Source organism: Mastigoproctus giganteus, chromosome 12, assembly GCF_048544385.1.
Source record: "Mastigoproctus giganteus isolate SK-2022 chromosome 12, ASM4854438v1, whole genome shotgun sequence".
Taxonomy (NCBI): Eukaryota; Metazoa; Arthropoda; class Arachnida; order Uropygi; family Thelyphonidae; genus Mastigoproctus; species Mastigoproctus giganteus.
Window position 1 is genome coordinate 3,897,025 of NC_143586.1, and position 14,995 is coordinate 3,912,019.

Below are 14,995 nucleotides of genomic sequence, written 5' to 3' on the forward strand. Positions count from 1 at the left end.
AAATTCACGCTGAGATAACATGCAAATTCAGCTCAGGGTCCTACTATAGGAACGGGTTTGCGATCCCAGGCATACCTGAGCCACAACTTATATCTTGCAATGTCTTTAAACTGTCCTACACTCTTTATTTTTATTTCTCCGAAATTATTAGGGCAATCCGAGGACGTAGGAGAAACTATTTCTTATCTATACCACTATTTTTTGCCTTTGTGGAGTTCAGGTTCTATTATTCCTACTCCTTTAGTTTTTCTTCTTATTATCTGCATGTTTCTCTTTGCGTTAATTTAATTATTTATTTATTTTTACCGTATCCATCACATAGGGGGCACCACACATTATTTTGACGACTATTACATTATGTCCTAGATACGGTCAAATGTAGTATGTATTATATATTTAATCTTATTTTAATCATTAAATTACGTTCTCTGTCGGGTCAACGATGATTAATATATGCTTACATTTATATTTTACTTATATTTCTTACCTTTGATTCTAATATTTCAAAATTTTTCTTAATTTTTATCATCATTCGATTTATTTATATTCGATTTATTTTTGACCTATACTGGTTTATATTTGGTTTAGATTTAAATTACTTAGCATATGATCATCACAGAAACAGAGAACTTCTTGTCGTTTTTTGCCTTCATTCTGGGTGGTTGGCCCCAGTTGAAGTCATCTAGATTGTCGGTAAAAAGCGATAATAATAAATTTATTTTATTTATTTTTTTTTTTGTGTTTTATTAGGTCCATGATGGTATTATTATCGGATTGATTTACTTTTTCTAATAATATTCTGTAGACATTATGGGTGTTTGCATGATTGCTTGCAACTGCATTAACCCATAAATATTAGTTATTGTCTTTTTAACTTTCTTTCTTTCCTTTTTTATCACTAATATAACTATTAATATATATATATATATATATTTTTTTTTTTTTTTTTTTTTGTTTTAGACAGTCAGGGATATATGTATATATATCCCTGACTGTCTTGAGTAAAATTTCATTCAGTAAATGAGTACAAAAAAGAAATCGATGTAAAATTAAGTGCCCACTTTTTTTTTTTTTTACTCCAAAATAATTTTCATGAAATTTTATGGTATTAGCATTAAAGCAGAGGCATATTATGAAAGAAAGCAAGTTATACAGCATCAGCCAAAAAAAAAAAAAAAAAAAACCGTTCCCATTTCACTGATCCATTCATTCCAAATGTTTGTCTAGTTCTGGCTTGAATTTATACAGGCTCTCAACTACCTGCTGGCTAAAGTCAAACTTCCGCACATCTATTCTATAACTGTCTTTCCTCAGTCTGAATCTATGCCCCCTCAGGTTTGTAATCTGAGCAAGAGGAAAAATCCCATCAGCATTCAGCCTGCTCAATCCATTAAAGGCCTTATACACCTCAATCAGATTGCCTTGCTGGCAATCTGATTGAGGTGTACTAGCAACTCCTCATCCTTCCTAAAATGAGGCTTCCAGATCTGTATGCAGTACTCAAAGTGTGGGCTGACCATTCCCTTATGGGATAATCACCTCCTTATCCCTGCTTACAAAATTCCTATATATCATTGACAACCCATGACCTACTCTAGCAGCCTGTCAGCACTGCTCTGAAAACTTCATATCTGACTGCACAATTACCCCCAGGTCTCTTTCATTCTCCACTACCCTGATGGGGTTACTGCTACCCATATGCAGTATTCGTCAATGTTAAGTTCAGTTGCAACTTCTCAGCCCATCTACCCAACTTTTCTAGATCCTGGTTAATCATTACTGTTATTAACCACACTGCCAACCTTTGTATCATCTGCAAACGTACATTAAGCCTGATATACCTTCATCAAGATCATTGATAAATATACTAAATGACAATGGGCCCAACACCAAACACTGAGGGACACTACTAGTAAACATTAGTCCACATAGAGCAGTATTCATTGATTACCAATGTCTTCTCCCACTAAACTATGCATTGTAACAACTTGCCCTTAATGCCATACTGCTCTAATTTGAACAGTAGTCTTCCATGTGCAACAGTATTAAAAGCTTTCCTGAAATCCAAGTATATGATATCAAAGTTATTTTTTTGCATCCAGTTCCTTTGTGACCACGTCATAGTATCCAATCAAATTGATCAGACAAACCCGTGCTGTGTTTGAATTATTACTGCTGTCTTGTCTAGATGATCCTGCAATGCTTTTTTAACCAGTAACTCAATTATTTTTGCTGGAACAGAAGTCAAACTAACAGGTCTGTAATTATGGTGTCCCCCTTTGATCTCCTGCTCTTTGTGAATTGGAGATACATTTGCACATCTCCAGTCCGTGGAGACTTCCCCCCAAATCCAAAGATGCTCTCATAATTATGGCTAAGGGTTTGCTTACTTCCTTTGCCACATCCTTTAATATAACTGGATAGATCCCATCTACTCCAGTGCCTTTCTTATGTTTCACTTCAACAATTTTGCCTCCATCTTGCTCTCAGTTATTACAAAATCATTTAATTCCCTGTTAGAGTTTGATAAACATCTGGCCCTCTCCTTCTTGAATAACTCCTCATGTGTGAATGTAGATGGAAAATACTCATTTAGTTTTGCAGCTATCTGAGAATCATCTACAGTCAAACCATTGATATCAAGTATACCACTCTGATTCATCCCCTTCCTTTTAGAGTTTTTATAAGTAAAGAAGTCTTTGCTGTTTTTCTTTGCATTCTTTGCCAAAGATTTTTCATAATCTGCCTTTGCTTGCCTAACCTACTTTGTAACTCGAAGAAGTCTGTCTAGTTCTGCCTTGAACTTATTTAAGCTATTGATCCCACTACAATAGATGGACGTTTGTGCCTACTATCAACCACACATTGGTTAAAGGCAAATTTCTACACATCTATTCTGCAATTCTCTTTCCTCAATTTGAATTTATGTTCAAATCTGTTCAAGGCCTTATACACCTCAATCAGATCATCCCACAGGTGCCTAGTCCCCAGAAGCTGAAATTTGCAGACTTAAGCATTTCTTGGTAACACCAACCCTTTGATCCACTCACCAATCTCGTTGCCCTTCTCTGTACTCATTCCAGTAGCACCACATCCTTCCTAAAATGAGGCATCCAGACCTGTATACAGTACTCAAGGTGCGTGGTCTGGCCATTGTTTTATGCAAGGGGAGAATCACCCCCTTATCCCTGCTAGCAAAATTCCCATACATCACTGACAAGACACCATGAGCTACTCTTGCAGTCTCTGCACTATTCAGAAAAAGTCATATCTGACTGCATAATTACCCCACGTCCTTTTCATTCACCACTACCCTGAGTGTAGTACCACGCTCTGATGTGTTACTCTCAGGTTACTGCTACCCATATGCAGTACTTTACATTTGTCAATGTTAAATTCAGTTTCCACCTCTCAGCCCATCTGCTGAACTTCTCCAGATCCTGCTGCAGTAGCATACTATCATTACTGTCATTAACAACAATGCCAACCTTCATATCGTCTGCAAACACAGACATCAATCCTGATATACCTTCATCAATATCATTGATAAATACCAAAAATAATGGGCCCAACACTGAACCCTTGGGTACTCCACTAATAACATTAATCCACGGGAGCCATGTCCATTGATAATCACTCTGTCTTCTCCCAGTCAACCATCCTTTTATGTATTGTATCGACTTGCCCTTATTGCCATAGTGCTCCAATTTGTACAGTAGTGTTTCGTGTGCCACAGTATCAAAAACTTTCCTAAAATCCAATTATATGATATCAAAATTATTTTTTGCATCTAGTTCCTTTGTGACCACATCATAGTATCCAATCAAATTTGTCAGACAAGACTTCCCCTTAAACCCATGCTGTGTGTGAGTGTGTGAGTGAGTGAGTGAGTGAGTGAACTATAACTGCAGCCTTGTCTAGATGATCCTGCAGTTCTTCTTTAACCAGTGCCTCCACTAATTTCCTCATAACAGAAGTTAAACTAACAGATTGTAATTATTTGTGTCACCCTTTGATCCCCCTTTGTGAATTCGGGACACATTTGCACATCTCCAGTTCATGTGGACCTTCCCTGTCCAACAATACTACACTTGGACCTCCCTGAGCCCAGTATAGTATTGTGTAGTGAAGTATATTATAGTAAATTTATCAATTAAATTTATTAACCATATTAATTTTCATTTTAATTTTCATATTAATTTTCATTAAATCGTATTTAAATGGAAATAATGTCCCAGAATAGAGGAACAAAATAACATGCACAAAGTAGTGGGAGTGCTGTGGCTCGAGGGAGAACTCAAGGGGATGATTCTCCAACGCATCACAGCTTAAAAAAAAAATGTGCAACTTGTGAAATGTTTGTTTGTGGGGCTTTCTGGAATTACTTTAGCATTAGCATTAGTAGAGGCATTTGGTGCAAGAAAGCAAGCTTATGCAGCATCAGCCAAAAAAAAAAAAAAAAAAAACCACTTCCACTTCACCCCTCTGTTCGTTCAAAATACCTGTCCAGCTGAGCCTTAAACTTATTTAGGCTATCAACCTCCACCACAAGGGATGGAAGTCTGTTCCACCAACCAACCACCCGCTGGCTAAAGGCAAATTTCCGCACGTCTATCCTACATCTGTCTTTCCTCAATTTGAATTTATGCCCTCTCAGGTGATTTTTCTCAGCTAGAGGAAGAATCCCATCAGCATTGAGCATGCTTAAACCATTCAAGGCTTTATACACCTCTATCAGATCACCTCGCCGGTGCGTAGTTTCCAGACACTGTAATTTGCAAAACTTAAGCCTTTCTTCGTAAGAGCACCCCTTTGTTCCATTCACTAATCTTGTTGCCCTTCTCTGTACTCGTTCCAGCAGCTCTACATCCTTCTTGAAATGAGGCCTCCAGACCTGTATACAGTACTCTAGGTGTGGCCTGACCATCGCCTTATACAATGGAATAATCACCTCCTTATCCCTGCTGGAAAAATTCCTGTATATCATTGACAATACTCCATGAGCTACTCTTGCAGCCCGTCTGCACTGCTCAGAGAACTTCATATCTGCCTGCACAACCACCCCCAGGTCCCTTTCATTCTCTACCATTGTCAGTGTAGTACCACAGAGCTGATACGTTGCTCTGGGGTTGCTGTTTCCCATATGTAGTACTTTACATTTGTCAATGTTAAACTTCATTTGCCACCTCTCAGCCCATCTGCTCAACCTTTCCAGATCCTGTTGCATCAGCATAGTGTCAGTCGTGTACTTGACAACCCTGCCAACCTTCGTATCGTCTGCAAACTTGGACATTAAGCTTGATATACCATCATCAATATCATTTATAAATACAGAAAACAAAGGACCCAATACTGAACCCTGAGGGATTCCACTAATAACATTAGTCCACGATGAGCAGTGTCCATTGATTACCACTCTGTCTTCTCCCCCTCAACCACCCCTTTATCCATAGCAGCAATTTGCCTCCAATGCCACACTGCTCCAATTTGTGCAGCAGTCTTCCATGTGCAACAGTATCAAAAGCCTTTCTAAGATCCAAGTATATAATATCAAAGTTATTCCCTGCATCCAGTTCTTTTGTGACTGCATCATAGTATCCAATCAAATTGGTCAGGCAAGACTTAACAAAACCATGCTGTGTCTGAGCTATAACTGAAATCTTGTCTAAATGATCCTGCAGTGCTTCTTTAACCAGTGCCTCTATTAATTTTCCGGGAACAGAAGTTAAACTCACAGGTCTATAATTACTTGTGTCAGCCTTTGATCCACCTTTGTGAATTAGGGTCACATTTGCACATCTCCAGTCCATGGGTACCTCCCCTGAGTCCAAGGAAGCTCTCATAATTATGGCTAAGGGTTTGCTTACTTCCATTGCTGCCTCCTTTAATATAACTGGATAGATTCCATCCACCCCAGGTGCCTTTCTTGTGTTTATCTTCAACAATTTTTCCTCCACTTTACTCTCAGTTATTACAAGATTCTCTAGCTTACTGCCAGAGTTGAATACACCTCTGGCATTCCCCTCGCTGAATAACTCCTCATGTGTGAATGTCGATGCAAAATATTCATTTAGTTTGTTAGCTACCTGAGCAGGATCATCAACAGTTGACCCATCGATATCAAGTGGACCAATCTGATTCATCCCCTTCCTTCTAGAGTTTACATAAGTAAAGAACTCTTTGCTGTTTTTCTTCGCATCCTTTGCCAAGGATTTCTCGTAATCTGCCTTCGCCTTGCTAACCTCCTTTGTAACTTGGTTACAGATCAACTTGTATCTATCATCAGAGGCTTCTACATGTTCATTTGTATGTATCCCATGCAATTTTCTTCATTGCCATATGCCTCATTAGTTCATCTGACATCCATTTAGGCCTAAACCTTGAACAATATTTCTTAGTTGGTATGTAAAGTCTAGTAGCTTCCAAGATAAGTTCTTTGAATGCTTCCCATTCTGAATTTGCTGTTGGTAACATCATCAGTTGGTCCCACTGTATAGAATTTAAATACTGTCTCAGTCCACCGTAGTCGCCTTTACGAAAGCAATACCCCTTCCCTTTACCTCTAATGGGTAAATCCCACTTCAGAACACTGTGATCACTGCCACCTAGTGGTTCATTTATCTGCAGATTCTTAATGCATGAAGAATCACTGCTGATAATCAAATCAAGAGTATTACTGCCTCTAGTTGCCTCCTGAACATGCTGATGTAGAAAACAATCATCCAAAAAATCCACAAAAGCCTTGCTAGTGTGTGAGTGACCAGCCCCCAAATTCCACTCAATATCTGGGAAATTAAAATCCCCCATAATAAGACTCTCTGATTTACTGGCCCACTATTTCTCTGTACAGTTTCTTATTATACTCATCAGAGTCATTAGGCCTATAGCACACTCCTACTCTCAATTTTGATCTCCCAATGCTTATGTCACACCAAACTGACTCGACACTGCACTGTCCAGCGATGGCGACTGGCTTCACTTCCTTGGATTTTATGTGTTTCTTAACTAATAGCATAACCCCTCCTCCCTTCCTATCCTGCCTGTCCTTTCTGTAGACATTGTACTCCCCAAATTCCAGTTCTGCATTCCTTATATCTGTGTGACCCCACGTCTCTAAAATCCCAACAATATCTGCCTTTGATGTTTTGAGCAATACCTCAAATTCATCAAATTTATTTACTAGACTCCTAGCATTGGTGTACACGCAAGTATACATGCACCTGCTCTTCCTCTTAGCCATCCTAACACAACCCATGTGTTTACTTGTACCCCAATGATTCCTAGCAGTCTCTGAAATATCCTGAATCTTATTTTCCAGGCTGCTGCTCATTCCAATAGAAGCAGTGCAAGAATCACTTTCTCCTCTGCCAATGGTTACTGTTAATCTATTAGTCCTTGTATCCCCCCAATCTAGTAGTTTTCCGACCCTCCTAACACTACCTCGATAGCATCAGCAAACATTCTCGCACCCTTTCTATTTAAGTGTATCCCATCCCTGTAGAAGCAGTCTCTCCTGTTAACAAGTGCATACCAGGCTGAAAAAAATTCTACCCCTTGAGCCCTGCACAATCTTTCCAGGGCCGAATTGATCGACAGGGCCCTCATCATATAATCCCTCCTATCATGTCTGGGCAGAATTGCAGACACTTTCAAATTCAACCCTAATTCACGGCTTTTTTTCATCAGTGACCTGTACTTGTTAAGTAATTCCGCCGGTCTCCTACTCTTAATATCATTAGTGCCAACGTGTACAACTATATCACCTTTTGTGCCCTTAAAAGATGATAATCTTTTATCTTCAATCATCAATCTTGAATCATATAAAAAAAAAAAAATTATCAGGCTCTTCCTTCATTCTTATTTTTAAAGCTTCGTAATTTGTTACTCCATTCTCACTTGCGCTTATCGTGTTACTTGCAATTTGTGCGTGTGCGTGTGTGTGTGCGTGCGTGCGTGCGCACGCACGCAGTGTTCTTTGTTATTGATTGCTTATCTTTTTACTGTTTTAAATATTAACCCCCACCCACAAATGACATTGAACAGAAATGTCAACTAGTTTAGTTAGTATGTACATATTACAGTACATATTAATTATTCCGATTATCATGTATATTCTTCCGAATTTCACGTATCATTTAATTTTTTAATTGGTAAGGTAATAAAGGGTAAATTTGTACTTAATATATCTTTATTTTTATAGCCTATGGATAATATTCCTCCTATTTTCCCTTATTAGAATCGCTGTTTAATAGAATTAAAATTCAATTCACAAACGTAATCACAATGACCGGCGCTTATTACATATCGTATAGTGAAAGGTACTTTACAATGGTGACTCCATCATAACATGATTTGATCGAACAGTGAACCGATTGTAAAGGGGGGGGGAGTACATTGTATTTTTAACTATTTATGTGAAACTTCGGATAATTGGAGCAGCCGCTTAATCGGGCCAAAATGCACTAGTCCCGATGTGTCCCAAATAACCGGAATCGACTGTATAAGATATTAAAATTATTTTTGACATTCGGTTCCTTTGTGACCACATTATAGTATCCAATCAATTTGGTCAGACAAGACCTCTCTTTAACAAACCCATGCTGTGTCTTACCGATTACTGAAGTCTTGTCTAGATGATCCTGCAATGCTTCTTTAACCAGTGATTCCATTATTTTCCCTGGAACACAAGTTAAACTAACAGGTTTGTAGATACTTTTGTCACCTTTTGAACCCTCTTTGTGAATTGGTGATACATTTGAACACTTCCAGTCCATGGGACCTCCCCTGAGTCCAAGGAAGCTCTCATAATTATGGCTAAGGGTTTGCTTACTTCATTTGCTGCCTCCATTAATATAACTGGATAGTTCCCATTCACCCCAGGTACCTTCCTTATGTTTAACTTTAATAATTTCTGCTTCACTTTGCTCTGAGTTATTACAAAATCACTTACCTCCCTGTTAGCATTTGATAAACTTCTGTCATTGAATGACTCATGTGTGAGTCATTCAATGACAGAAGTGTGGATGCAAAATTTATCAGCTACCTGAGCAGCGTGATCATCAATAGTCAACCCATCTATGTTAAATGGTCCAATCTGATTCATCTCTTTCCTTCTAGAGTTTACATAGTAAAGAACTCTTTGCTGTTTTTCTTTGCATCTTTTGCCAAGGATTTCTCGTAATCTGCCTTCGCCTGCCTAACCTCCTTTGTGACTTAATTATAGACTAGTTTATATCTACCATAGGATTGTGTTACCTGATACTTTATATGCATCCCATACATTCTTCTTATCTGCCATGTGCCTCATTAATTTATTTGACATCGATGTAGGCCTAGACATTGAAAGGTATTTCTTAGTTGGAATGAAAAGCCTAGTAGCCTCCAAAATTAAGTCCCCGAAGGCTTCCCATTTAGAATTCGTCGTTGGTAACATCATCAGTTGATCCCACTGTACAGAATTTAAAAACTGTCTGAGACCTCTGTAGTCACCTTCATGAAAGCAAAAGCTCATCCCTTTAGCCTTGATGGTAGTTACATCTTTAAGTAATTCCCACATCAGTACATTGTGATCACTGTCACACATTGGTTCCTTTATCTGCGAATTCTTAATGCAGGAATAATCACTGCTGATAATCAGATGAAGAGTATTACTTCCTCTGGTTGCCTCTCCAACATGTTGCTGTAGAAAACAGTCATCCAATAAATCCACAAAAGTCTTGCTAGTGTGCGAGTGACCAAACCACAGTTCCACATGTTCCAGTCAACATGTGGAAAGTTAAAATCCCCCATTATAAGACATTCTAATTTACTTTCCCAACTTATTTCTCTGCACAATTGCTCATTATACCCATCAGATTCATTAGGCCTTTAGCGCACACATTCCTACTCTCATTTTTCCTTTCCCAGTGATACCACTTCTCTGATATCCCAACAATATCTGCCTTTGACGTCTTGACAAGCACTTCAAGCTCATCAAATTTATTAACTATACTCCCAGCATTGGTTTAAATGCAAGTATACATGCACCTCTTCCTACTCTTAATTACTCTAACACAGCCCATGTATTTACTTGTTCCACTATGTGTTATAGGCCTAATGAATCTGAGTACAATGAACAATTATGTGGAAAAATAGTAGGCCAGTAAATCAGAGTGTCTTATAATTGGGTATTTTAACTTCCCAGATATTGACTGGATCTTGGGATTGGTCACTTGCATACTAGCAAGGCTTTTGTGGATTTATTGGATGATTGTTTTCAACAGCAGCATTTTAGAGAGGCAACCAGAGGGAGTAACACTTGATCTGATTATCAGCAGTGATTATTCATGCATTAAGAATTTGCAGATAAAAGAATCACTAGGTGACAGTCATCACGGTGTACTGATGTAGAATTTACTTACTAGGTTTGTACACTTAACTGATACTAAAAAAGTTGTTCTGCTACATTTATATCCACAACTGTGGTCATGTGATTTGCAACATTTTGGGACAAACCATTGTGTGCACAGTAGGGGTTTACTTAATAAAGTGGCAGCACAGTGTATATTATTATTATTACTTTAAATTTTCATTTATAGACAGTTGGTGTGTCACATTGCAGTTATTATGAATCAGAACTTTCCAAATCCTACAGGCCTATTTCAAGAATTGGTTACTAACATAGCAGGACTTACTAACTGGTTGTTCGTAAGTCCTGCTATGTTGGTATTGCTATTCGCAAAGTACAGTATTATGCCTTTCTTTTGTTCAAGCAAGCAACCTTTTTAACATGTAATTATACAGATGGACTGAGTAGTGGAAACTGAAGTTTAACATTGACAAATGCAAAGTGAAATGGATGTGTGAAATGGGTTTTTTTTGGCCGGTACTACATAAGCTTGCTTTCTTGCATTAGCATTAGTAGAGGCATACGACGCAAGAAAGCAAGCTTATGAAGCATCAGCCAAAAAAAATCCCCCTCCCATTTCACCCCTCCATTTGTCCCAGATGCCTATCCATCTCAGCCTTAAATTTATTTAGGCCATCAACTTCCACAACAAAAGATGGAAATCTGTTCCACCAATCAACCACCTGATGGCTAAAGGCAAATTTCTGCACATCTATTCTACAACTGTCTTTCCTCGATTTGAATCTATGCCCACCCTCAAGTTAATCTGAGCAAGAGGGAGAATCCCATCAGCATTCAGCTCGCTCATCCCATTCAAGGCCTTATACAGGTGGTAGATGACTTTCATCAACTGGTGAAATACCACCACTTTGCTTATTGGAGGCTTGAAGTGGTTAAACCCATGTTTAGTCTCTAGAGCAAAGTTTCCGGCATCCCCTCCCCCCCCATACTTCTCCTTAAACCCATGCATGGTACTAAGTACTATAGGTTTTGATACCTTTCGTGTTTGGGGTTTTCATAAAAAAAAAAATAAAAAAAATACACCTCAATCAGACCACCTCGCAGGTGCCTACTCTCCAGGCACTGCAATTTGCAGAACTTAAGTCTTTCTTCGTAAGGGCACCCCTTTGTTCCCCTCACCAATCTTGTTGCCCTTCTTTGTACTTGTTCTAGAAACTTTACATCCTTCCTAAAACGAGGGCTCCAGACCTGTACACAGTACTCTAGGTGTGGCCTAATCATTGCCTTGTATAATGGAATAATCACCTCCCTGTCCCTACTAGCAAAATTCCTATATATCATTGACAAGACTCCATAATCTGGGCAGCCCTTCTGCACTGCTCAGTAAACTTCATATTTGACTGCAAATTACCCCCAGGTCTTTTCCACTTTCAATGAAAGTGGAAAGTGAAAAGTTGGTATGTTTCTCTTGGGTTATTGCTACACATATGCAGTACTTTGCATTTGTCAATGTTAAACTTTAGTTGCCACTTCTCAGCCCATTTGCCCAACTTATATAGATCCAGTTGGAGTAGCATACTGTCTTTACTGTCATTAATAACCCTGCCAACCTTTGTATCATCTGCAAACGTGGACATTAATCCCGATATACCTTCATCAATATCATTGATAAATATACAAAACAACAATGGGCCCAACACCAAACCCCGGGGAACTCCACTAATAACATTTGACCATGAAGAGCAGTGTCCATTGATTACCATTCTCTGTCTTCTCCCACTCAACCATCCCTTTATCCATTGTAAAACTTACCCATAATGCCATACCTCTCCAATTTGTAGTCGTCCATGTGCAACAGTATCAAAAGCTTTCCTGAAATCCAAGTATATGATATCAAAATTATTTTTGGCATTCAGTTCCTTTGTCACCATATCATAGTATCCAATCAAATTGGTCAGACAAGACCTCCCTTGAACAAACCCATGCTGTGTCTTGACTTTTAACAAGGCAGTTCCAAAATCTCTTGTATGTCATTTAGTATGTCTTTGGCTGAAGAAGAATGATGAAAGTTGCCAATTTTCATCTGCTTACGGCCAGTAATTCTATGTTGTGCTGTGTTATAATTACTTCACAATGTTTGTTCCATTGTCAATGACAATTGCATAGCACTTTTCTTTACTGATTTTCATTTTATAAATATTTCTTCAATCAAATTCACTGTTGTTAGCTGTGTGAATTCAAGAAATCTGTCAGCTGACAAATAAAGCAGAAGCATAGTTGAATTTATCATTAATCCACCATGCTGTCAAACTTTTAAAAGAGACTTCTGGTTGTTTTTGCATGTCCAAATGTCTGATTTACAAGATACAGAAGTAGCACCATTTAATAATATCACTAACATTTTTGTGTACAGCAAAATATAATTTGGGAAAAAGTTTTTCAGTAACATGTTTTCTAGAGGAACTTAGTGTTTAGGATTCATAACCTGAGAAAATCTCAAAAATCCTTCATCTTCAACTACTGAAAGTAGTTGTCAGTCTATAGTTTTTTGTTTAAATTTGTAGTCTCCATATACTCAAAACTATAAGGAATTGTCTTCTTAAAGTGTTGTTTTGAAGTTTGATTAGTGGGAACAAAATGTGTTTCGGGTACCTTATTTTTCACTGACACTTTCTTCTTATTTTCTTCATACTCTTTATATTCTTTATTATGTCTGGATCGAAGATGGATCATCCCAGATGTTGTTGTACATGATTTTGGAGTTTTTCCTCTTCTTGAAATTTTGAGGTGACAAAGTTGACATTCTACTTTTAATTCATCCTCACAAGATGTGAAGCCGATCGGGCTAGCCAGGTGGGTCAAGTGCCTGCCTGGCAACCCAAAGGTTGCGGGTTTGAATCCCACCTCGGGCTTGGATCAGAGTAAAAATGCAAAAACTTTGGGAGGTGCATTATGGCCACAGAAGCCGATGCGCCAACAACTAAAAAAAAAAAAAAAAAAAAAAAGATGTGAAGAATTCCCAAATAGGGCTTTTTCCTGAAAGACTCTTGGCCTAATTTTGTTTAGTGTTATGAATGCTAGTACACCAAACAATTCTATAAATATTAGAGTTATGATATAATTTGATCTCTCTTATTCTGCCTTTTATTATTATTATTTAAATTTTTATAAACATTTGTTGGCTCAAAAAGGATATAATGTTCTTCCTGAAGTTCTCCAGATAATGCACTCTCGCTTTTAATACTCGTATTAACTGTCAATCCATTCCCATTTAACAATTTTAAAATTCTTAATTGTTTTTGTACATAAAATTAACAGCTTTTACAATCATCATTAATTATTGCAGCATTTCTCTTACAATAATAAATATACATTTGTACTTCATCTGATGATAGAATTTAAATATATAAAGTACATAAGGAGATTTTCAACCCAAGTTACATCTAGAATGCTTACCTATTTTTGAAAATGAATATTTAGATATTAAGAATAAATCCAAATGACATGCTTTTTTTTTTTATTACTGATGTTGCTGCACTGATTAGATATGGTGGCAACCTATGTGTGTTCACACAGAAATATATATAGAATATTTTTATTTCAGCAAAAATTTAAAATTATTACATTGTTAAATTAGTAGACATTGTGCAATTTCTCACTTTATAATGGTGAAGTTTTTTGTTATCGTGAATCAATATTTATCTTTGGAATGGAAGCTTGTATCATGATAGTTTATATGGTTAAGTTATTGTCATATGATAATAATTATTTTTAAACAAACAAATTACTTCCTTTGATGTTTTTAGGACAAATTTTAGGACCCTAGTATATTGTAAATTAAATAATCTATAAACGAACTTTTCATTTTATTAAAGATTGTATTGCATGATCGTTGATCACTGAAGTTTAGGGATGCTGGAAATTATGTTGACATAGGTATTTGGCTATTTAGCCTTCCAAACATGGCTGAAGCCAGATAGCAGATTTTGGCTGAATATCAAGACCAAAGCTGAACTTCGGTGCATCTCCACTTAAAATAGAAATTAAGTTCAAATAAAATATTAGTTATGTGCAATTTTTATTTTATTTTATAAAAATATTCTATTACTTATATAATTATGAAATTTTATTTTTCTTTATCTTAGGTTTGTCCAAAGTGTAAGCCTGTTATACAGTATATTCGCCTCTTTGATGTGACTGAAAAAACAGGACTTCACAAGCACAAAACTGGTCGTTTCTGCCATAAGTGTAGAGAAGAACTTATTGACACAATTGTTCACTTTGGTGAGACAGGTCGTTTGCGCTGGCCTTTAAACTGGCAGGGTGCAGTTAAAGCTGTTGAAAAAGCTGATGTGATACTATGTTTGGGTAGTAGTCTAAAGGTATTATTAATGTAATGCGGTATTTAAATGTGACATCATTAAATAATTTGATATTAAATATTACTCTGTGATATCATATTAGGCTGATTTTAAGTGATCATTTCAATAATCCAATTTAAAATTATCCCTTGGTATAATTGTAAAGGTTGTAAAATATAGGTCTCTAAGCATTGCAGACAAGTTGCTGAGTGAGACTGAAATTTCTGTCAGTGATTTACAGGAACTTTGCCAGCAGTGACAAAGAGGTGATTAATTTAATTTATCA

The 14,995-nt window shown here is 37.2% G+C and overlaps 1 protein-coding gene across 1 annotated transcript in view; it reads left to right on the forward strand.

The window, feature by feature from the left end:
- The window catches only part of Sirt7 (sirtuin 7), a 177,318-nt gene that overhangs the window by 103,593 nt on the left and 58,730 nt on the right, over positions 1–14,995 (forward strand). The window contains exon 6 of the mRNA XM_090386586.1: positions 14,494–14,730. Coding sequence (XP_090242712.1) covers positions 14,494–14,730 — 237 coding nt within the window. The remainder of the gene's footprint in view (positions 1–14,493; positions 14,731–14,995) is intronic.